The sequence below is a fragment of the Carassius gibelio genome, chromosome B16, assembly GCF_023724105.1.
Source record: "Carassius gibelio isolate Cgi1373 ecotype wild population from Czech Republic chromosome B16, carGib1.2-hapl.c, whole genome shotgun sequence".
NCBI lineage: Eukaryota > Metazoa > Chordata > Actinopteri > Cypriniformes > Cyprinidae > Carassius > Carassius gibelio.
In genome coordinates, this window is record NC_068411.1 from 12,275,297 (window position 1) to 12,298,417 (window position 23,121).

The 23,121-nt window shown below is 34.7% G+C and overlaps 3 protein-coding genes across 7 annotated transcripts in view; all 3 read left to right on the plus strand.

Moving 5' to 3' along the window:
• The first annotated feature begins 1,076 nt into the window (after nucleotides 1-1,076).
• LOC127975253 (cation-dependent mannose-6-phosphate receptor-like) lies at nucleotides 1,077-5,600 on the plus strand. The gene is made up of 7 exons (XM_052579153.1): nucleotides 1,077-1,370; nucleotides 2,293-2,459; nucleotides 2,560-2,717; nucleotides 3,061-3,167; nucleotides 3,586-3,716; nucleotides 3,826-3,952; nucleotides 4,043-5,600. Exons 2-7 carry the CDS (start codon nucleotides 2,311-2,313, stop codon nucleotides 4,166-4,168), a joined length of 798 nt encoding a protein of 265 aa, XP_052435113.1. The 5' UTR covers nucleotides 1,077-1,370; nucleotides 2,293-2,310; the 3' UTR covers nucleotides 4,169-5,600.
• A 1,351-nt stretch (nucleotides 5,601-6,951) lies between these two features.
• On the plus strand, nucleotides 6,952-19,695 carry casp2 (caspase 2, apoptosis-related cysteine peptidase). 4 transcript variants are annotated; one of them, XM_052579110.1, is made up of 12 exons: nucleotides 6,952-7,319; nucleotides 7,477-7,492; nucleotides 8,088-8,249; nucleotides 9,778-9,927; nucleotides 10,539-10,614; nucleotides 11,089-11,180; nucleotides 11,292-11,471; nucleotides 11,544-11,672; nucleotides 13,353-13,443; nucleotides 16,493-16,687; nucleotides 16,789-16,898; nucleotides 17,115-19,695. In XM_052579110.1, the coding sequence occupies exons 3-12, from the start codon at nucleotides 8,097-8,099 to the stop codon at nucleotides 17,247-17,249; spliced, it is 1,311 nt and encodes a 436-aa protein (XP_052435070.1). In that variant the 5' UTR covers nucleotides 6,952-7,319; nucleotides 7,477-7,492; nucleotides 8,088-8,096; the 3' UTR covers nucleotides 17,250-19,695. The 4 variants fall into 4 exon arrangements, with proteins under 4 accessions (XP_052435070.1, XP_052435069.1, XP_052435071.1 ...); XM_052579109.1 differs by having other exon boundaries at nucleotides 6,952-7,492; XM_052579111.1 differs by lacking the exon at nucleotides 7,477-7,492.
• Nucleotides 19,696-19,837: 142 nt separating this feature from the next.
• clcn1b (chloride channel, voltage-sensitive 1b) overlaps nucleotides 19,838-23,121 on the plus strand; it is a 33,258-nt gene continuing 29,974 nt past the window's right edge. The window contains exon 1 of one of the 2 annotated variants that reach the window (XM_052579156.1): nucleotides 19,838-19,989. In XM_052579156.1, the coding sequence (XP_052435116.1) occupies nucleotides 19,987-19,989 (3 nt within the window). In that variant the 5' untranslated portion in view covers nucleotides 19,838-19,986. Of the gene's footprint in view, nucleotides 19,990-22,351; nucleotides 22,539-23,121 lie in introns of those variants that run through there. The other variant, XM_052579155.1, reaches the window with a different exon arrangement.

Sequence of the window (23,121 nt, forward strand, 5' to 3'; positions counted from 1 at the left end):
ATTAATTTAATGACTGAAAAAAATTCAAAAGTAGCCTATTATTTTTATAGCCTAAACTCCCATTATCTTCAAAACGTTTTTTGTTTAGTAAAATAAAATAAAAAATAGGGTGCACTTTCTGCAGTCTCTGTGAATATCTTCCTAAATTAGTAATTTAACTGAATGAAAATGACCTGAGAAATACAATATATCTAAAGAAAGCTTGAAGTGTCTATTATTAAATTAAGTATAAGTCATGTCGAAAAAAATATTCTATTAAAATAATCCATATGAAACCAATGCGAGTTAAAGTAGATTTAGATTTCATCTAAACTTTACCGCATTACCAGGAAAAGTAACTTGAAATGTAAAACAGGTATTTCAAATGTAATTACAAAGATAAAGTATATCCTGAAATCCTAAAGGAGAAAAGATATATATGTATATAATCTAACCAAACTCTGTTTGAGACTGAAAAACAGTTGTAATTTTCCTATAAAAAGCACAAATTAGGACCTTGTTCATTTCTTGATATTTGAGATCAAGAGATTTGAATAAACGTTTTGTTGGACTAAAATTATGTTTGACATCCTAAGGTTGAAGATCAACAGTTCCTCAAGGTTAAGCACCATATGTTCACTGACAAACTGTTGAAAAAGACAAAACAACAGGCATTATTAGGGGTTTAAATCATACAGTCTATGGTTTAAATATACACGTTTAAAATAAAAAAAATATGTTATAATTATATATATATATATAATATATATATATTACCAACCATATCTAATAGTTATCACCACAAAACATTACTAACTTTACATGATTAATGTATGATGTATAAAACTGAGGGCGTTTTCAAATGATCTTTGGTCAGCAAGTAAGCTATGAACATTCAAAGGTATCATTGAAATAACTAACTAAACGTTCGCCGTACTTCCACGATAAAATCCACATCGAACAGGACATTTTACTTTTAGGCTTATCGGGAAAAACACGTCTTTGTTTGAAGATGAACTAGATGTACAGCACTAGACTGTACTTGTTTGAGCACTGAGCAGCACTCAATATCCATGCGCACGTGCAGCACTTCGCCTTCCGCCTTCCGTACAGTCACATGTGGCGCCCGTTTAGGTTCACTTCCGCGTTTGAACAGAAACCATTAAATCCTTTGAATAATGCAAGCGTTTTAACGCGAATATAATCAGGAGTTTGTTTATTCAATGTGTGTTTATTGATTCCACCGGATATTTTGGCGTAATGTCGTTAAGTATTGTTTAAAGACATTAAGTGCGACAGTTTGGGAAAGAAGATCCCAGGCTGGGTGGACAGCTATTAAGATCTTTACTTGTATTTATCTACAGTAAACACGGTCATAGGAATTCCGAAAGGTTGGTTTGTGATCAGATTTATGCCTTTATTTCATTTCATGCATTTTAAAGATGACAGTTTATGCTAACAGCATGTTTGTCTGGTTCCTAACTAAAGTTCTTCATGACCGTTTGCTTCATTGCTTACTTGAACCATGCAGTATAGCTTTAGTGTTGTCTTTTTCAGTCATTTAAAATAAGCATAACACCGTTTTTGGCTTTACAACCAGGTTTATGTAGTTTTGGTAACAGTTTGTAAACATGCACAACAATAGCATTCTTAGCGAGTTTTATCAAATTGTAAAAATAACAGTATCTGTCTGTAGTTTAAAAAAACAAAAGTCTTTATTAAAGAACCTACGATGATCTTTCTGATTTAGCGTTTCAGAGTGCACCTTTTTGGTTTAAATCCTAAGCAGTTTAGACCAAAAATATTTCACGTTTCAGGAAGTAATTGTTCAAAATCTTGGGATCATTAAGATTTTAATGTTATTTAATGCAGTCTTCTATGCTCATCAAGAATGTATTTATTTGATCTAAAATACAGAATTTATATGCTGATTTGATATCAGTGTTGAAACTGTTGTGCTACTTAATATTTTTATTGGAGCCTGTGATATTTTTCTTTGATTCCTTTATAAAAACAACAGCATTTATTCAAAATAAAAATTATATTCAAAAAAACATTTAAGCAGCACAACTGTTTCAGACATTGATTATAAATCAGCATACATAGAATGATTTCTGAATGATCATGTGACTGAAGACTGGAGTAAAGCTGAATGCTGAAAATCCAGTTTTGTCATAAATACTCTGTGCATATGGAGTTTGCATAGGGAAACCTGTATTATATGCACTGCCCACATTTTATGTGCATTCGCAAGTCAATCATTGCATAAATTCACTGCTCAGTTTTTTTAATGTGTTGCCCTTTTCCCATCAGGTGTCACCTGTGAAAGTCATGTTGCTGTCTCTGAGACTAATCGCTCCTCTTTTCCTACTACTTGCTGGAGTGCAAGCTGAGTTCACCACAAAAAACTGCAAGCTGATTTCAGAGAGCGAAACTGAGAAAAATACGCTCAATTTACTGGAGCCTCTCACCAATCAAAAGTAAGACTGTTTTTTTTTTTTTTTTCAAGTTGATCTAGCATTCTTTCGGTTTGCAGTTTGTGCTGGTCTTGTTAACTGTTTTCATATTGCCTCTGAACAGCTTCACCGCAGAAAGACCGGGGGACGCATATATGTATATTTTTCAGGTGTGTGGAGATGCTGGCGGAATGAAAGATGCAGGTCTTGTGCAGAAAGAAAAAACAGATGGAAAGGTTGTGCGAATCGGCAACTACAACCAAACACGAGCTATTAGAGGAAGTATGTAACCTTGCTTGCTGCTTTTTGCTACAGGTGGACTTTTCGAAATGTATCTTTCCTAATGTTTATTTCGGCCTTGGTATCTTTTTGGAATTAAAATTTGAAAGGTTGAATTGTTATAATTTATAATAATGACTACTGAATATTTCTGTTCTGTCAGCTGATTCTTCTGTGTATTGTGGCTTTTGTTTAATTTGGTTATATAGTAGCAGTTAGCAGGGATGCATTGTAAATGAAATAAAACGCATCTAATTTGGCTAAATCACAGAACTTTTTCCACTTGTCACAGGAAGCCTTGCTAGCTCATTTTTTGACCCTAATTCTCCTTTTGTCCTTTATGCAGGTGACTGGATTCTGCTCTTCTATGAGGGGGGAGATGCATACGACACCCATTGTTCAAAAGAGCCGAGAAGTGCCTTGATTATGATTTCATGCAGTAAGAGTACTAAGGTATGAACTTTTCATTGTTTTTTAAATGGCATTTGGCATTTTTTACTCTCCACCCCTATATTAATGAAATAAAAATGCATTTATTAATTTTTCATGGACTTTTAAAATCTATAATTAGATCTGGATAAGAAAAAATTAAGCATTATTATTGATCCTCATAACCAGTGTTTTGAGGTAATGCATTACAAGTTACGTAATCCGATTACTTTTTCAAGTGACTAGTAAAGTAACACATTACTTTTACCATAAACAAAGTTAGTAGCATTAGTGCATCATCATGTTGGAACTAAATAATGATCTCAGGTATGCAAGATAGACCCTGACAATGACCAGAATGACCTCATAATTTCAACTGCAATTATTTCTTAGCTCTTATTACTTTTTGTAATTTTTTGTATGTGTGGGTGTGTTTTCTTAGAATGCATTTTCGGTGGTTTTGGAGGACAATCAGAAGGACAGGGGATGTTATTACCTGTTTGAACTGGATTCTGATGCAGTCTGTAATGTAATCCCATCCAAACTCAGTGCCGGCTCCATAATCCTTATTATGTGAGTGCTTCAAAATTCTCACAGCGATCCTCACACAATTAGAGACCATCAAGGAGCAAGATGAATGTCATACTTTACATGTGATCATGTTCCTTTTTGCTCTCCATAGTGTACTCTGCTGCCTGGCTGTGTATCTCACTGGTGGATTCCTCTATCAGAGACTCGTAGTTGGAGCCAAGGGAGTCGAGCAGTTCCCTAACTATGGCTTTTGGTCACAGATTGGCAACTTATCTGCTGTAAGTATAATAATTACATAAACATTTGTCTCAGTTTATCATTTTTTTTTTCTTAATGAATCAAATAAAAAAAATGTTTTATCCTAACAGGATGGATGTGATTTTGTCTGTCGGTCCCGTGGCAACAGAGAAGAAGCGCCCACATATAGAGGCGTGGCTACTGAACCTCTTGGGGAAGAGCAAGAGGAAAGGGATGACCATTTACTTCCCATGTGACCAAATCACATGAACCAATGAGAAGAGGCTGGACAGTTATTACGGTTTTGGAACCCAAAGAGAGATGTTCAGTTCAGCAGATGTATTTCTAGTTCAGAGCTGATGTTTTTTTTTCTTCACAAAAGCGCTTATTCACTATTTATCCATAAAAATGTTGATTTGGTGTTTGTTAAATGTTATGGTTTGCTAATTAGTTTTCAAAAATCCAAAGACATATATTGGATCATTTGATACTTATTACAAGATATCATCAACATGCAACACTGCCCCTGTTTTCTCTCTTTATAGGAAGTAAAAGACATCCAAGCTGCTCGACTGCGTTACTTGTAGTTTTGTACAAGTGCTTAATTTGTTTAGAACGGTTAAATCCGCTTTTATTTGGAGAATGAACCCATCTTTGGTGAAACTTAAATGTTGTTGTTTTTTTAGTTGTGCTCCACCAACTCAATTAAATGTTGAAAAAGATTTTTCTATTTCCAGATTTTCCAAAAAAATTAACTTATATTGATTATTTCAAAAATTGAATTAAAATATGCGAAATATTGTGGTAGTATAAAGAAGTTACAAGGATCTGATGAAACCTGCCTCTTTAGTTTGTTACAGCCTGTATGCAATGTTTCTCAATGATTTTGTTAATGATAAATTGCTATCATAACTGTTATTAATAAGATACTTAAGAAAAGTATGCTTTATAGAAGTTAAAAAGGTTTTCTGCGAGGGACCCATTTGTGGCACATTACTGTTGATATCAGTTAACAGATTTGACACAACATCTTTCCGTTTTTCACTTGATATTGCAAATGTTTATGATACTTTGACTAAGGGATATATTTCATATGGTATAAAAAACTACATCCTCACCGGAAACCACAGCGCAAATTCCCAGACTATGACAGAACACTATTATGTTTGGCTTTCACCGTTTTTAAGTACTGTTTGTTTGAATGCACTGAAGCTTTTTTGTTTTTTTAGTGGAGTCATATATTTTCTCTAAACATAACCATGTTCTTGAGGAGCCTAGATGTTGAATGAGTTTAAAAACTCCTGTTTTTGAGGTAATAGATCATAGCCTTACATGTATTTGCAGATCCAGGAGGAAGAGAGCTGATGGTTATCAACCCAAGCCATACGAGGTGTTGTGAAGATTTGGTCTGTGTATAAAAGCTAGAGGCTGGAAGAGCACCTCTTATCATCAGATTGAAAGTGCTGGTTTAGCTTTTGCTTTAACAACTAGAGTCCAACTAATAGCATAAAGAGGAATGATGCATTGATTTGGCTTGATTCTGATGTACAGTACATCAGGCCTGTGCAAAGACGTGACTTCACTGTTCTTGCTACTGCTTTATTGTTCTTTACAATTTTAGTGTGAAAAATTAATATTTTGTTTGCTTTGTTTAGGAGAAAGTGTGAATAAAGTGTTTGATTACTGGTGTGTGTGCGCACTTGACTAGTGTTTCTGTAGAACTAACTAAATCTAATGAATTAACTATTAGTTATTAAGTTTGATCTATTTTTTTTTGTCCAATATTTAAATTACTAGACAGTTAAGACATTCAATTTTTCTTTCGTTCCTCCCTTTCAGTTCCCTTCTACTGATGGCTAAATCTGACTGGACTAGTTTAATTTAATATTTTGTTATTGCATCATTTAGGGTACCCCGTTGCTTAGTCATGTGGGTATGATGTAGAAAGGTGACTAATATTGTTACTTAAATGGACTTCCATTTCATTCATTCTTTCAGATTAATGGGACCCGTCATTTAGGAAGAAAAAGCGACTCTACATTATATCCTGGTGGAAAAACGTAAAGTCGTGTGATCTTTGTCAGTTCAATTATATTAATATTGAATTGAGATGTTATATAACTGTAACTGCAACAAAATATAACATTGATTTAACTGGATACATTTATTATTCTACACTGTAAAATATAAATAAAAAAATAATTATAACAATATATCTACTTAGAATCTTGCCAGCAGATTGTAAGCAATATTAATTAAATTCAGCAATTAAGAATTAAGTTAGAATGAATCAAATGAGCTGTTTAAGGGTCATGCATGCAAGTGCAAATAAATAACCCCCCCCCCCCCACCATGATAATAAATACTACTCCATGACATTATTTTGCTAAGACAAAGATAAAGTTACTTATTAAAAACATTGAGTGGATTAATAAAAAATAATGTAACTTAATTAAATCTGATCTCAGTACTATAAGACATTCTGAAAGAACGCTTGATTTATTATTGCCAACAACAGTCATAGATATTTGACTCTGATTTCCACTTTTCCACAGGTTCTATATCAGCAATCTGGGAACTTGGTTTGGATGCAGTGATTGGAATTCAGGTTTATATATTACATTTGGACGTTACATTACAGTCTTTTTTTGCACTAATCAATATTCACCTCTAAATTAAGCACCAATTATTGTTACATATAATGGTACAAATATTAGAAGAAAACAATAGTATAGTATAGTAAAAGAATAGTATTTTCAGTTAATGCAGTATAATATAAATTAAAAAAGAGGCAGCCTCTAGTAGTCCTACTACAACCAAGCCTGGTTGAGTCTGGGAAATATGGAGACTTTAAATAAAATGTGAAAAGAAATTAAACTTGTGCTGATATTTTATGGTCATTTGATATCATGAAATCACTAAATGAACTGTATTTCTAAGTTTCAAATTTCAAATTTCAAGTGGATGAAACAAACGTCCACACCTTTCGTGGGCGGACAAGGCTGTGATAGGCTGCTTCTCACGTCAATCATCTACATGCACAATGCTATTGGCTGGCCAGTAGGCTGGCTCAATCATCACCCGCGGAAGTTTGTATTGAGATAATCTGAGAGCTGTCAGTTATTTTTTAAAAATACATTTTTTTTCGGTACGAATTTTGTCGTTTTGCGTGTTGCCTCGAGAACGAAGACGAAAAGACTAAGAGAAATTACTTTTAAAGGATGAATTTAGCATCGAGTACATGAAGCCTACACGACGCGCTAGCACCTGACTGCTAATAGTATTGTGTAGCTTGTTGTTATTTTAATAATAAAAAAATTATCGCTCCTCAATTTCATAACCAGCCTAGGAAAGGATCACAAAACTATTTAAGCTGCAATTTAGCAGCTGTCTTGCTTTTATTATAAGGTTAGTGTCAGCATTGTTATGTATCGTTTTGATTAGCATGCTAATCTAGTTTGCAGCGCGAGCTAGCAAATTTATCATTCTGGATTTACATCAAATGAACCTCACGCTTCATACATCATAATTATAGTGTAATTTTCTGTCATCTTCACACGGCAAGGACTGTACCAAAACAGGTAAAGTGAACCTTGAAGCCTTTATTACTTGTTGACACTAGCAGGACACTGTGTGTGGAGGCACGCGGATCTCTTGAGCCTCCTCACCTGTGTGTGTACATGATCATGGTCGATGTTTTGACATCATGAACACAGACGAAGGTCACTTTCACCCCGAATAAAAAAGAAAAACCTAGTAAATTAAATCTGATAAATTATAGGCTCTATGCAAATAAAGGCATACCTAAAAATTAACATCTTTTCGCAGTGACATTGACAGTTGCATGTTAATATAAAAATAGTATAGTAAAATGTTTTAATTTAAAGTCAGAATGAAGTCAACACAAATTAATAAAAATCTAAAATAATAAATATTAATAATGTACAGGTAATAGTTTTTTTTTACATAACTATAATATAATCATGAAAATTAAAGTCTTAATAAATTCCAGTATCACTTAAAAAAAAAATTTAAACTAATTTTGTTGAGTTATAAACATTTTTATTTTTGTATAATTTATAACCGTTTAACTGTTATTTTATAATTTCTGTTAAATTGTAAAAAAAAAATAATAATAATAATAATTGGATGGATGTTTTCCATTTTTAAACTCAGAGGTTCATCATGCTGGGAGATTGTGGCATGAAAGAGTGGGAGAGACGAGCGCTCAGGAAGAACTCTGTCACAATTCTGCAGGATTTAGTGGTGGATGATCTGCTGATCCAGTGTCTGCAACAAGATGGAATCCTTACAGAAAACATGGCTGAAACCATTATGGTACGTAGTATTACATCACTTTGTTGATTGTTTTCTGCGACAAACAGTTGTTCTGCTATGGTACAAGTCACTTTAGAAGCCACCAAACATTTCCATGTTTTCACTATTTAAAGACAGTTACATAAGTAGTTACACGAGTAAGTAGTGTGGCACAAAATAAAACGTGTCGATTTTCTAAGTGGATAAAAAATGAAAACTATAATGTATGGTGGAATTATCTTCCTTGTGGGTTGTGTAGAGGCACAGCTCCAGCGCACATGAATCTAATGTTTTAGAGGAGAATGTGTGTGTGGCAGTCAGTTACCACCCCAAGTGTGGATATTTACTGTACTTCGCAATCACAGATTCTAGCCTATGTCTTGGAGTATATGAGCCAAGTAAGAATTTTCACTGGATATTGTCATCTGAACAAGTAAGAAGTCTGGCATGTTTGTTCTGACCAACTGAGGAAAAAAAGCATCACAATGAATCACGCTACCAATGGCGATTTTAATCTTAAGATCGGTTAGCTCATGTCACATGCAAATTATTATTATTGTTATACTTTATTCTCAAATTATTCATGTAAACAACAGCAGCATTGCATGACTGTGAGGAGGCCTATAGTGTGTATTAGATTTCAATTTCTGTACAGTCTAACTTCTAATTGTCATACCATTCGAATTTCAAATTAAGAAATTCATTTAACCAAAAAAAGCTAATTATGCTTCCTTTGAACTGGTTGTCTTTCAAATACAAATCTCTTGTAAACCCAGGCTATCTGTAATCAGATGCACATTTAAAACTGGAATATAATTTAATTTCATTCACATCTGTTTCATGAACATATAATCCTTTCTGGATCACAATCCGCCATCATGATACATTTAATTATTCCAGCTGCTGTGAGAAAAGGCTATAAAGGATCCGCCACCTGGAGGATCCTCACATGCGATAGTCTAGTAGCTGGGACAACTTCTTTATGTTAACGGACGTGACGTAACGACGCGGCACCATGCTTGAATTTCCCATGAAAACCTAGAAAAAAATGATTATAAGCTAACCGTTGTGAAACGGGCTAAAGTAAGGTGATAGTTTTGAACACCGGCTAGTTATGTACTTGTTCAAATATTGATTTCGGATGATTTTTTACTAAAAAAAGTTAAGGACTGCAGCTTTAATGCTGGTTTTATATATATATATTCATATATATATATATATATATATATATATATATCTATATACACACGTAGAGTCTGAGAAATATGTTTTAAGTAGAACATGTTGCTTAAACTGAAATTTGATGTATGATAATGAAAAAGATAATTTATTAAGCTTTCAGATGATGTACAAATATCAATTTCAAAAAAAATTTATGGTTAAGGGTCACATGCGCACACACACACACACACATATACACACACACACACACACACACACACATACATATGTATAGATATATATAGATTGATTTAATAGTCCTAATGTGTAAAGACTCATAAATAAAGCTTTGATTATTTTTAACTAAGGTGAAATTTTAATCTTTTAGGCTAAACCGACATCCCAGGGAAAGAGTCGTCATTTGTTGTTTCTTTTGCCTAAACGTGGCCCTCAAGCATTCAGCAGCTTCTGTGCTGCTCTTACGGCAACAGAGCAACAGCATCTCTGCAGACTGCTCATGGACTTTACTGAGAAAGACGTGAGTTCTTGCCCTCACTTCAGAATCACACCCACTTAAACTGACTTGACCGGTTTCTTTAAGAACAATGGTTGCAGTGATCATGCAGTGAGGGACTGGAAAAGTCTTCAGCAATAACAGCACATTTGGTGAGTTGCAGGGAGACAGATGTGCTGTAATCATAGGAATTATTTTTTTATACTTAATGGAAGGAGAATAAAGCATTTTTTTTCTTTATATTGAAAATTATATGTTTTTCCTAAACACTATATATAATCAACTATATGAAGTATTTTCTTTTCCATTATACAAAATGTTCTCTGGTCATTAGTGGCAGGAAGAGTTTTGGGATCAGTCTTCATAGAGATCACACCACGCACAGAGTTCAGATCTGGGTCGGTGGAATAGAGAGAGTAAAACTAAAGGGGAAGTTACAATGCAGCAAAGTCAATATTATGCACCAGTTTATTACCACACCCAAACTGCACTGATTCTTTAAAAAAACAATTACAAACTCTCCTTTCCTTTGTATTAGAGACTGACTGTAACTGTCATCGTGGTGTATATTCTGCATTTTGTTTATGTAGTCAGTGTAGAAAAGTGATTTTCTGTTTTGTTTATTATCTTCACAGAAAAGCTTTTCAGAGCCATCACTGTCCTTTCCAACTCAGGAATGTGTTATACCTGCGAAAAGAGCCCGGACTCATGGTGAACACTTTACTGTAACAACGATAAACCAAGCCAAATATCTGATACTGTTGTACACATGGATAAGGACATCCTATCAAAGAGGATGGTCATAAAAATTACTTTTTAAAATTGGTGATAAGTTTGCTGTAGGTCTTTTATTTTTACATAATAAACATAGCCTTATGGATGTGATTTCCAGTAAGATCTGTCCTGAAACTCTGAAATCATTGTTATTGGTTAATAAAAGTGTATTTATTTCAGGTGCCAAGACAATATTTACAATATTAAAATGTTTAATTTAATATTTTATTTTGTTTCAGCTTTATTTCAGTTACTAATAAGCATGTTTAGTTAAAAGTTGTAGTTTTTGTTAGCAATAACAATACCTTTTTACATTAACTGTTATAGAAGAAAGAACAGTTTGTAAAGGCAAATTATGTTAGATGAGTTTAATATTTTTGAGTGAAATGGGGTGGTTTTTGTGTGTTTTAGGGTCCATGGAGATGTGTTTGGATGCCGACTCTCCCGTGACCACAGCTGTTCTTCCCTGCACGCCGGATTTTTACCAGTCCCATAGATCACAGGTACAAGGACACAAACCCTATTCCTTTGCACACATAACCCATTTTATTTGCATATAATTTAAGCTATGTTAGCACAGTGTGTAACCTCTATGCAAATGTCTTTCCTTTCAGGCTTACCCGATGCGCTCCTGCCCACGAGGACTGGCCTTGGTACTGAGTAACATGAGGTTTGACTCGGCTAACAATGAGTTAGATGTCCGAAGGGGAGGAGAGGTGGATGAAGAGACGCTGAGAAGACTTTTCATGGAACTGGATTTCACAGTCAGCCTCCACAAAGACCTAACAGCAGAGGTGAGTTAGACACGCTGACAGATTCAGACTGCACTGCAAAGCAACGTCTTTTATTATGGTTTTGTTTTTCAGGCAATGCGCAGGTGCCTAGAGCAGTTTGCCCAGCGGCGGGAACATGCACAGTATGACTGCGCTATTGTATGTTTGCTGTCACATGGAGTTGAGGGATCTGTCTATGGCACTGATGGACAGCTGCTGGAGGTGCGCTTGATTTTAATACCTAATTCTTATTGATGCACTGAAATTTTGGCAACCAACAATTTTGGAAAGGCCAAAACAGTTGGGTTTTATTTAACGATTTACTGATTTTGTAAAAAAATGCATTATATTATGTAGCAAATGTCCATCACCTGGTTTCAAATGGGGCGCCATTTACTACACAGAGCCGTAGTTCACTGACAAGCTACGCAATATCACGTCATAATCGCAGATGATTCGCATTCGGTAAACTATAATATTTTATTACTTGAAATTAGGGGGGGCACGGTTCGCTGAAAAATACAGAACCTTTTTGATCAGTTTATCATTCTCAAAAAATAAATAAATAAATAAGGTTAGCGTCATAATAGGAATAAAGTCAAAATTACGACAATAAAATCATATTACAATGTGTGAAGTAAAAATGAATATATTACACCTGTATACCCTGCCAAAAATAATTTATAAAAAAAAAATGTGGCACTTTTCATTCTTCATATTTAACACAAAAAACAGCAACAGGCTTACTGATAATTTTTTTAAACTCAAATTTATTTCACTTAACACTCATTTGTATTAAATTGTTCAGTTTTTTTTTCTCAACACAGTTTTTATTTTGTGCTGCAAATATTAAACGGGAACATATCTATGATTCACATGCTGCTTGAAAGGAGGCGAATATCTCGCTACAAATTAAAGAGTGTGAAAAACATGTATTGTTTGTATTTGATCTTAAAATTGACAGAAGGCTGATGCTTTGTGTTATAATAAAAAGTAACAAATGCCAAAGCTTATTAGGATAAAAAATTTACATATTATTTCCAAGCATATATATATATATATATATATATATATATATATATATATATATATATATATATATATATATATATATATATATATATATATATATATATATATATATATATATATATATATATATATGGCCTGTAACTAATTTATCATTATCAACCAGTGGAATATTAAATTTTATTCTTTCAACAAATAACAAATCATTTTTATGCAGATAGCTAGTAACCACCACTTAATGCATTGGAAACAGGACGTTTCTCGCTCAGCGCAGTGGAGTGCATTCTTTTGTTAACTTTGTGGTTTATTATTTTGAGTCGTTTGGGACGCGGTGACACAGAAGACCCTCTTACAACATATTGCTTTATAGATCTATTGCGTTTGACGCTCAGAAATGTTCACATAATCCATGCTGCACATATCAGTAATGCAGCCTAATTAAACTGAACCGCACTCTGGCCCACCTCTTCCAACCAACTGTGTCGAGCGCGGCACGGATCGATCACATTAGTCAACCGAGCTTTGGTGGTCAGACGCGCTCGTGGCACGTTTCTCATCCTTAGAAAATAATCGCATAGCCTAATCGGTATTCTGTAATTAAATCGACTAATTCAAAAATCGTGACCCATCCCTAATTATTACTATTCTATTTCAAACTATTTCAAATTTAAGTCTGTTTATGTTCGGCCAAGTGCATTCCGAATTTCCAGTTTTGACACAATTTTTATTTCGGTGCATCACTACTAATTTTTAGCTATAAATATACAGGTGTGATTTTATCAGTATGTTAGTTCCATTTGAAGTAAATTTATTGCATCACATAAGATTATTTTATATATCAGATTTTCAAATATCTCTCTCTTTGTCTCTCAGTTGGACTGGGTGTTTGAGGTATTTGATAATGCCCGCTGCCCTCTGCTCCAGAATAAGCCAAAGATGTTCTTCATTCAGGCTTGTCGTGGAGGTGAGTTATCAGTGATTAACCAGTCATTGTTAATGTGTTTTTAAACACAGACTACCGGTCAAACAAATGGACACACTTGACTGACTAAATAAAATAATGTTTTTGTTCATTGAAATAAAGTTGAAATAAAGAGTATAAAAAAGTAGAAATATTAGATTAAAAAATTTAAAATTAAAAATCTTTAGAAGAAAGTTGCCTTGTTAACTAACCAAAATAAAATACATTTAAGTTGATGTGATGAAATTAATCAAATTAGAACTGAAATTAAATGATAATAAAAATGCCAGAAGCACATAACAAAATTACAAAAACTAAAAAAATTAAGCTTAAATATATACTATATTATAAATAATACTTAAATAACACTGGACTGACTTTGTCTTTTTCTCCTCATTTTTAAAATAATTTAATCACTTCAGTGTTAGAAATTAGTTTTATATACATAGCGTTAATTTCATTAACAAAAACTATGACAAAATGTTCATTTGACTAGCTTTGTTTCCCATGACTAAGACGAAATGAAGATGAAACATGAAAGTGTCATTCAGCTAGTGTGACTTCTGGACTATATTGTTTGCTATTGGGGTGCTGAAAAAATGCACTTACTCAACAACTGTTGTTTTAATAGAGAATTTGGAATTAGTGGAACTACTAGGAATTTCATATTAATTTATACAATTAAAAGCCTATAATGGCCTATATCAGATCAGTGAGCTGCCAAATTGCTCAAGGGTCTAACCTCAGTCATAGTATTTTAAGTTGGAAACTGAAAATCCCAGGGTGTCCGCGGGGTTGTAAAAGGTAGTAAATGAAATTAGCCAAAATGAAGGGCATTAAAAAGTAATAAACGTCATCTGACAAGGTATAAAATTTTCGAGCTCAATTTTTTTTGATACACTTTAAATTCGTGTTAAGTGCAGGCCTTTCGTCTAACATTTGCGTGGATTTATTTATATGTTGAGAGAAGGACCTGAAGGATATCATGTGAGGTGTTCGTTGGCACGCGCGCACACTGAAAAAAACTGGGTAACCGGCTGGCTTGCTGCCAAACATGTATGCGAGCTCGCTTCCATTCAGTAATTAAAATATGGGGAAATGCAAGTTTTCGGACTAGTTTTCACAAAAGATTGCAAATTTTTGTAATTGCCACAATTTCCGCAGAACCTGGGCTTCGAAGCGTCCAGTGATGTCATCGCAATGCGCATTAAGTCCTTCTCAGTCTTATCCTTATTCATTAAATAATGTTTAGACATTATAAATGGCAGTAATAAAAGTAAATTTTATCAGATGTAATATATTTATTACCTCTGTAAGACGTCTACTAAAGATCTGGGAATCATCTGCTGTGTACTCTGATAAAAGTCTAAGAAGTAGTTTTACATGGATTCTAATAAATGTCTATTTGACATCTAACAGGTAACATTTTAGAGACATACTGCAGATGAAGAAGCACTCTTTAAAATACATCTTTCATATGTATATGCTGACATTAATTATGTACATGTGCGATTAAGGTACATCACTGTCAGGTGCTGGAGCCTCCTTCTGTAGAACTTAATGGCACTAGTGCTGGTGTTGTCAAACATTAGTCTGGAGACCTACAGTAGTTCTCCAAGTCAGAACAGTCCTAACAGTGTTAAGAGAATGTTCTGTGTGGTATATTTTCACTGCAAAACAAAAAGAAATGTCGCAAATATAATTGCACATTTTGAGAAAAGCCGCAGAAAAATCTGTTATTTTGATCGCAAAAATTGTGAAATCCTGGAAACCCTGTTTGGTAGACCTTACATAGTTGTTTGTATTCTAACATTTTCACGAATTTGTGATAATTTTATTATTTAGCCTACTGTTGATTTTCGATGATAGTAGCTATAATATTGGAAAATTGATTTAATTAAATGGAGGTTGGATTAGACTAACTTACCTGTTAAATATGCAAATTCAGGATTAATAGCTCCAGTCTAGGCCACAAGCAGGCAGGACATGGCATGACTTACTGGCTATAATAAAGCCAAACATAAATTATAGGGATTTTGTTAAAATGATTTTATCGTATGTTTAATCATATCCTGAGTATCCCCAATAGTGAGCCACAGCTGGAGAACGAATGATCTAACTTTGACAAAACAGTCCTGACATATCTAACACTGTCAAATGTTGCCCAACACTTGGCTCATGTTTTACTTTAGGTTAATAATGCTATAATTATAGGCTAAGGTTGTCTAATAAAGCAATAAGCCCTGCGAAGCCGTGGTTTTTGCTAAGCTATGGACCAAAACTATGGACAGAGGCCCATTGTGATTAATCCCTCTGCTTTACTTAAATGTATCAGCTTAATTTATTTTAATATGTTTATGATTAATTTGAAATATAATCATGTAATTTGTGTGGAAGTATTTCGAAATCTGTGGGCACTGGAAGTGTGGTGCTACATGTCTGAGGCACAGATAGCAGGAAGTGAACAGCCGTTGGTGTATTGAAGCACAAATAAGAGTCTTTCCTGCTCACTGAAGCTGCACGAGAGTAGTACACTACCTGTCCATGCCCTGCATAAGCGGAGACAGTGAAGGGATGTTCAGCTCAACTTCTCGGGTGTTGGATGAGAAACGAAACCGACTAAACTGTGACAAAACTGAAATGTTTATATATATTTTTTTGTTAAGTAGGATCGGAATCGGCCATGAAAAATTATGATCGGTGAATCACTAATCATAACAATTATAATTTTTGAGCAAAAACAATTTGTATTCATTATACAGCATGACAAAAAAGGGACTAAGATTTCATTGACTAAAATCTGTCTTAAATGCTTAACTTAAACTTGACTAAACAAAAACAGGACAAGGTTGACTAAACATGATGAGTAAAATGTACATTTGATTAAGACCAAGACTAAATTACAAATGGCTGTTAAAAAAAAAAAGTTTGTAAAATAACTTTATTTTATACCTTTATTGTACTTTAAATTGTCAATGAAATAACCACGGAAGTTAGCATGGCGTTCATGAACCCTATCACACATGCAAACAAACATTTCTTTCTGTTTCAGAGGAGATGGACAATGGTGTGGACCAGTTGGATGGTCAGGAACGGACTCAATCTCCAGGCTGTGAACAGGGGGATGCTGGCAGAGAGGGGGAAAGAGATGACAAACAGAGGGAGGAGAATGACAGGGAGAGACTGAGAGTCAAACTGCCCCAGAGATCCGACATGATCTGTGGCTTTGCCACCCTCAAAGGTTTCAGTGTGTACACATTGATGTGTCTTCGTCTGATTTCTTACCATTCATCATGTCATATGTCACAGCCTGTGCTGATTTCTAATGTTTTGTGTTTTGTGTTTCAGGCACTGCTGCAATGAGAAACACCAAGAAAGGGTCCTGGTTCATTCAGGAACTGAACAGCGCAATCCGACAGAGAGCCAACAACACACACCTGGCAGACATTCTTGTGCAGGTAAAACGTTTTAGTCCTTTTATTTGAGTGACTTTTGCACATCCTGTCTGTCATAGTCTGATTGCGTTAAACTGCAGTAGATGAATTTTGCACCATTAAGGTTAATGATTAACCGATTAATTGATCGTTAATTTAAGCAACAATCAATCATTGAAATGATCGTAAATTGACATCCCTAGTTAAAATGTATTTTGCTTTCTCTGTTGTTCTCTGTAGGTAAACAGTCGAATTAAAAGCAGAGAGGGATATGCACCCGGTTCAGCCCATCATCGCTGTAAAGAGATGTCAGAGTTCACCAGTTCCCTCTGTAAAGACCTCTACTTCTTCCCCAAGTACTACCCCAACAACTAGACACACACACACGCACTCTCCAGACATGAAGCACACACAGAACACACTGCCCTCAGAACTGATTTTGATGCAGTTGCTGGAGCTCAGTGCATGTGTGTACATCCATCACCTGCTGTACACTCAGCGCTCAGCACATAACACACAGAGTCATGTAAATCTACTTACACCCATTCCATGTGTCGTCTGTTTCACATTCCTCAGCACAATGACAGGTTCATTAGGATGTGTGTGCATCATTTACAAATGAGTGTTTTTTATTTCTTTTTTGTCTACGATGCACTTAGAAAATGTATTTTTTTTATGCCTTGCTCTTTTTTTTTAACCCATGAAATTACTAAGAGTAAAGATGCCATTTGTGAGAAATATGTGGGAAAAAAAATCCATTTGTTTTCATGTTTTATAGGGGGAGATTGGGGTTAAAAATATTTTTTTTATTCAAATATTATTCTTTTTTTCATTCAACAGCTGTATAAAATTTTACACAGAAATACCCTTTTTTTTACTGAAGCCAATATTTGATCAGGCTCTTGTTTTAACAGATTTATTTTTATTGTTTTCAATTAACTTTGTACAGTTTTTTTCTTTCTCAAGTAACTCATGTTCTGTATGTTTTGTAATTGCAGAGCTTTTTTTATAGCCAACCTGTAATCTTGTTGATACATTCAGAGCAGCTGCCTGTCACACATACGGTTGGTTGTATGGATAGACATGCATAGTAACATTGTGCCAGTACTATACCAAACCCCTCCTGCCATTTCACTCATTGGATTCACTCATACTTTATCTTTGGTTTCCTCAGTGCAGCTTTTCATGCATTCTATCAACATCAGTACAACTTTAAATTAATGTTTTCTATAAGTACTGTGGCATGACAAATGGTAATTTTCTTTAGTAACCCTGTGTTCACCATGGCAGCTTTATTGGATTTTAATAGGGCTTCCTGACTCAAAGTTAAATAATTTCTCTATTTTGGTTGGCATATAAAAGTTATTTAAAAAAAAATATAAATACTCTTGATCGTCCTGTAAATATTCATGCAATTCAAAAACTTCCGGATTTCAGTTTCATTCCAAATGGTGTTTTCAATGCGGAGTATTGTTAAAAAAAAAAAAAAAAAAAAAAATATATATATATATATATATATATATATATATATATATATATATATATATATATATATATATATATATATATATATATATATATATATATATATATATACTCGCACACACATCCTCATAATGTTTCATGATTATGCCTGTACATATGCATATAATCTTGCACTTTTCTTTTCACTTTAAACATTCTGTGTGCCAACAAATGCACATTATGGAGACTGAAAGGATGCTGTCTGGAAGAAAAGCCTGCAGGTGGTGGTAGAGAGCCTTTGTGCTTCTTTAGCTCACCTCGTATCATTTAGAGAGCGGTTCCAGGGTTTAGACTCAGTCTTCTTGTTCTGCACACACACCATTATTCCTCCTGGGAATCTAGAGCGTAAATTTGATTCCATCTGTGTCTTTGTCTTCCTGATTCTGTAGTCATGACCTTAAGGTTATCACTCAATGTGATTCTTTTATTTTACTGTATTTTATTTGTACTGTTTTAGAAGCCAATGATGTAGATGTACACTGTTCATGCTGATATTGCTTTCAATCAACCTGCTTATTATTTTTTATTTTACCTAATAAGCTTCTTTGAACTTGAATATAGGGATAGGTTAATTTTAAGCGAATTTAAAATCCTAAATATAAAGTGAGGGGCTGGTGCAGATAAATAATTTATAAAAGATTACTTTCATAATGGGAAAAAGTGCCATGTTTATTTAGAAAAAAAAAGTATTTAAACAAATGTCTGGGTATTTGATGAAATATTATTGTCATCAGTCATATGAAGTTTTAAATAAAAAGCAAAACTAAAGTAGGAAACATAAAAAGGTATAAAACTAAAAGGTATACACTAAGAAAATGTATTAAATTCAAACCCAAAGTTTTGCCAAACTGTATAAGTATTTCTTTAATCCTGCACTCATTCCATTGAGAGAATGCCAGCGCATTTACAGTACGTTCCCCAAAACCAGCCTAGCTTTGCTTTAAACAACTCAGGCTATTTCTCAGGCTGTGTTAAACTGGTTTTGAATGTGTGTTCAGAATTGTAATAGGGGAAGCGTTGTGATATTTAGCCCCTTAGGTTCTAGTTGTGGGAACAAATGTTTAAAAGTTCCCTTATGATGGTATTGAAACCCACAATGGACAGAGATGCATATTATAAAATCCAGTTTAGTTCCTGCCTGATGAGTGCCTACCTTGATATTACATGGTTTATTCACTGCCTTTTTCATCTGTACTAACCAACTATGAAAGGTGCTTAAAGAATCTTTAGGGAAACTGCCATTTTTGTATTTTTGTAATGCAAAAGCTTCCATGTAATAAAGAAATACTGTTCCAAAGACCTTTGACTTGCGTCGTTGATTGCTGAGCTTTGAGTGTATTGTCTGGCTGGTTATAATAGAGTATCAGCCATGTTGTATTAAGTTGTTTAGTATTCGATGTCTCTCACTCCCTCTCTGTTTTTCAGAGTTGTCCTCGGCTTCCGTGGTGATGCATTTTTATCCGCGTGCTCGGGTTTCTCTCTCCTGCCGTGGCTGCAGGGACGGCCGTCATTGTACCGATCCCGTAACACCTACCCATCTGAACTGCTAGCGTGACTCCAGCACTGAAGCCTTCGCCGCAAGGCCCAGATGGTATGTATATAAATGCGTGGAGGATTACTTTAATCGCTTTATTTATTTTTAGGCTTTATTTAGTTGTCCACTGAGGTATATCCTGACCCATCGATTGGAAGGGCCAGTTGTGATATAAAAAGCGACACGACAAACAACAAAAAAAGTCACGAAGGACCCCGTATGCAGCACTCTCGTCAGATCAACGGATGCTTCACTCGGACGTCTCTCTAGGTTAATATCTGTAAACATTTCAGACTCCACGAAGCCACGAGTTGGCAGAAAGTTTACGTATTCACCAACCCGTTAATCAGAGTAGTGGTTGAATAGCAGCAAGAGTGTGTTGTATTTTAAGACTCTGTGGGGCATCTGAGTTTCCTCGCTGCTGCATTGAACGCTGTTGTATTGGGTCACGTTGCCCCCCCCCCCAGCTCCTTCCAAAACGCATACTCTCTCATCATGTTACACGGGTGCCCCCGAGGGGGTGGTGTCCTGTCAAAAATCAGGACTCCTCCTCGCTCGCCAGAAGGAACAAAAACAAGAGGTGGAAGTAAAACGGAAATCCGACAGGGAGGGGTTCAGGCCCGCAGATTGATGGGGACGTCTAGTAATGACTGAGAGCGGGGATGTCGTTAATGTGAAAAGACAAGCAAATCTGGACCTGTGTTATCTATTTAACACAAAACACAAGTGCGCTCATTTGGGCTCAACTGTTTCAGTCACTCTCTCTCTGCCAGCTCTCTGTTCGAGTCTTTGTCTTTTTATTCACAACAGTACACTTACAGTAGTAATGTTTTTTTGTAAACAATTTTTCTTCGTAAAATTGATCCTTATTTATTTAATATATCCTGACAATGCTTGTGTTAGAATTTGAATCATGTTTCTGTTGACTACAGAATGCGTAGATTAAAAGAATGGTCACCCTACAAGAGTTTACCATGGTAAACATAACAAATTCAATAAAAGAAAGTTATTGTTAACATTGCAAAACTATGACAGATATCGGTTTATATTTCTGTATTAGTTCTGAAATATATATTAGAGTATTTCAAGTGGTTTTTTTTTAGAGCACTGGAAAAGTCATGTCAATTAATCCGATTCTGAAGTCTTTTATCAGGTAGAAATTATCGTAGATTTTTTATATGAAAAAATATTTTGGTAACTTTACAGTTAGGTTCTGACTTCTAACGTTAATGTCAGTTAATATGAGCTAACAATGTCAAATACGGATGAAGGGTTTATTAATATTTGTTAATGGTGATTTTGATGTATACTAATACATTATGTATTAGTTAGTAGTATTTAATAGACCTGCACTAAAATGATTGTACAGTGAGCAGTTGTATTTTTATTAACTAACGTTAATAAAGATGATTAAATACTGTAATAAATGTATTGCTCATTGCTAAAGAGTTCAGAATTGGGACCCTAAATGTGAAGTGTTACTAATAATTTTTATTTATATTCATATTTTATGAATTTTCTGACATTCAGGTAATTTTCTGACTTTTATCCAAAGTTATTTATAGTGCAATTTATTTATAGTTAATTTTGTTTTGGAAATACTGGAAATATCATGGCATTTCAAAGTTAAGATTCCTGGGCCTTTAAAGTACCAAAAAAAATTCTAAAATGGAAATGATAAAAAAGAAGAAATTTTCATAGTTTTTCTATCAACCTCTGTTAAGTTGATTGATTAAAAATGCTATCCATTTGTCGCAAATTACTGTAAATGATAATAATTCTTAGAAAGTGTGGCAACCCAGAATATTCAAAGTTTCCTAGAATATTTCTATAATTCCAAATAGAATTACAGTTAATTTAAGGTATATCTTTTTTTAAGGTTTTCACAGCCATGAAATATATCAGGTAAAAAAAAAAAAAAAAAAGAGGAGTTCTAAAATAGTGATTGTAGGTCCTGGAAATGTTTTGAAAATTAATAAAATAACATTTCATGGAAATTTCTTACTGCTTTCTGAACACTAAAGCATTGCTCTTTGAGAGTGCAGTCTCTATAAAATAATTTAAAGTCCCTGTCCCATAGGATAGGAACAATTCTGGAAAATCGTAGGTCAAAATCATTGAGAACCCTGACCTTTGTGTTACCAGCTTGCTACTTTACTAAATTTGCCAATACCATGTGTTGGACAGAAACTATGGAAACCATGGTAATGTTTTGAAAGAGTTGTGAATGTTTGTGATGTGCGTGCGTTCACTGCTCCTTCATAAGTGTTGTTGCAGCAGTGTTTTACAGGTAGGCCGACTCTTTTCCAGTTTGTGGATGGCGTGTTCCAGTGTATCTAATTGAAGAATCACACGTCTCAGCATTTTTCTTGCATGTGTGTGTTGCGGGTACTGTAACATAAGAGTGAGACAGCGTGTGTGTATCTCGTGCTTTGAGAGGGGTGGTGTGTGTAACTGAATAAATGGGTAAGAGTCGGTGAGTGTATGTGTTTCATATGCTGTAACACAGGAGTGAGACTGCGTGTGTTTATTTTTGGCTCAGTGCGAGCGTGTCGATGGCTGCCGATGCGTCGCAAAGGAAAGCTCTGAGATACCAGCAAACCCTGGTCAGTCACTGTCTTTCTGTGCCTCTTTCTCTCTCCCGTTGTTTTGTTGTCTTACTCTGAGGCGTTTCACTGTTTTGCTTTTGGTGGGTGGCTTGCTGAGATTTGTCATGGTCAGTCTGGTCTGTTCTAACCTGGAAACGCTTGTCTTCCCAAAATATGACTCTTTAAATAATGGGTCTCAAAGTCTTTCACTTCACTAGCCTCGGCTTTAATTGATTTTCCATTCTATTCTTAGTGGTGGTGACACACATGGAGCTCACTGGGCTGTTCTAGCACAACTCATGAATAAGTATGAGAATTGTCGTAACCTGTGTCAACACCCGACTGATTAAAGACAATCTGTCTTGTAAACTTGCATTAGAGTCAATACAATGGATTTGTGATTTTTTTTTTATCAGATGCTTATTCAGAGAGAACCATGTTTTGCGTGTTCTGCTTCCAATCTCCTAGAGTTTTTTTTTAATGCTCATCAGTCATTTTACGTTTACTCCAGGTTGCTTCCCATTGCAGCGTTTACATTTTGTGAAATCCGTTTACTGGTGTCATTCGGAGTGGAAAAAAAGTCTCTGGTTTCTAAAGGTTC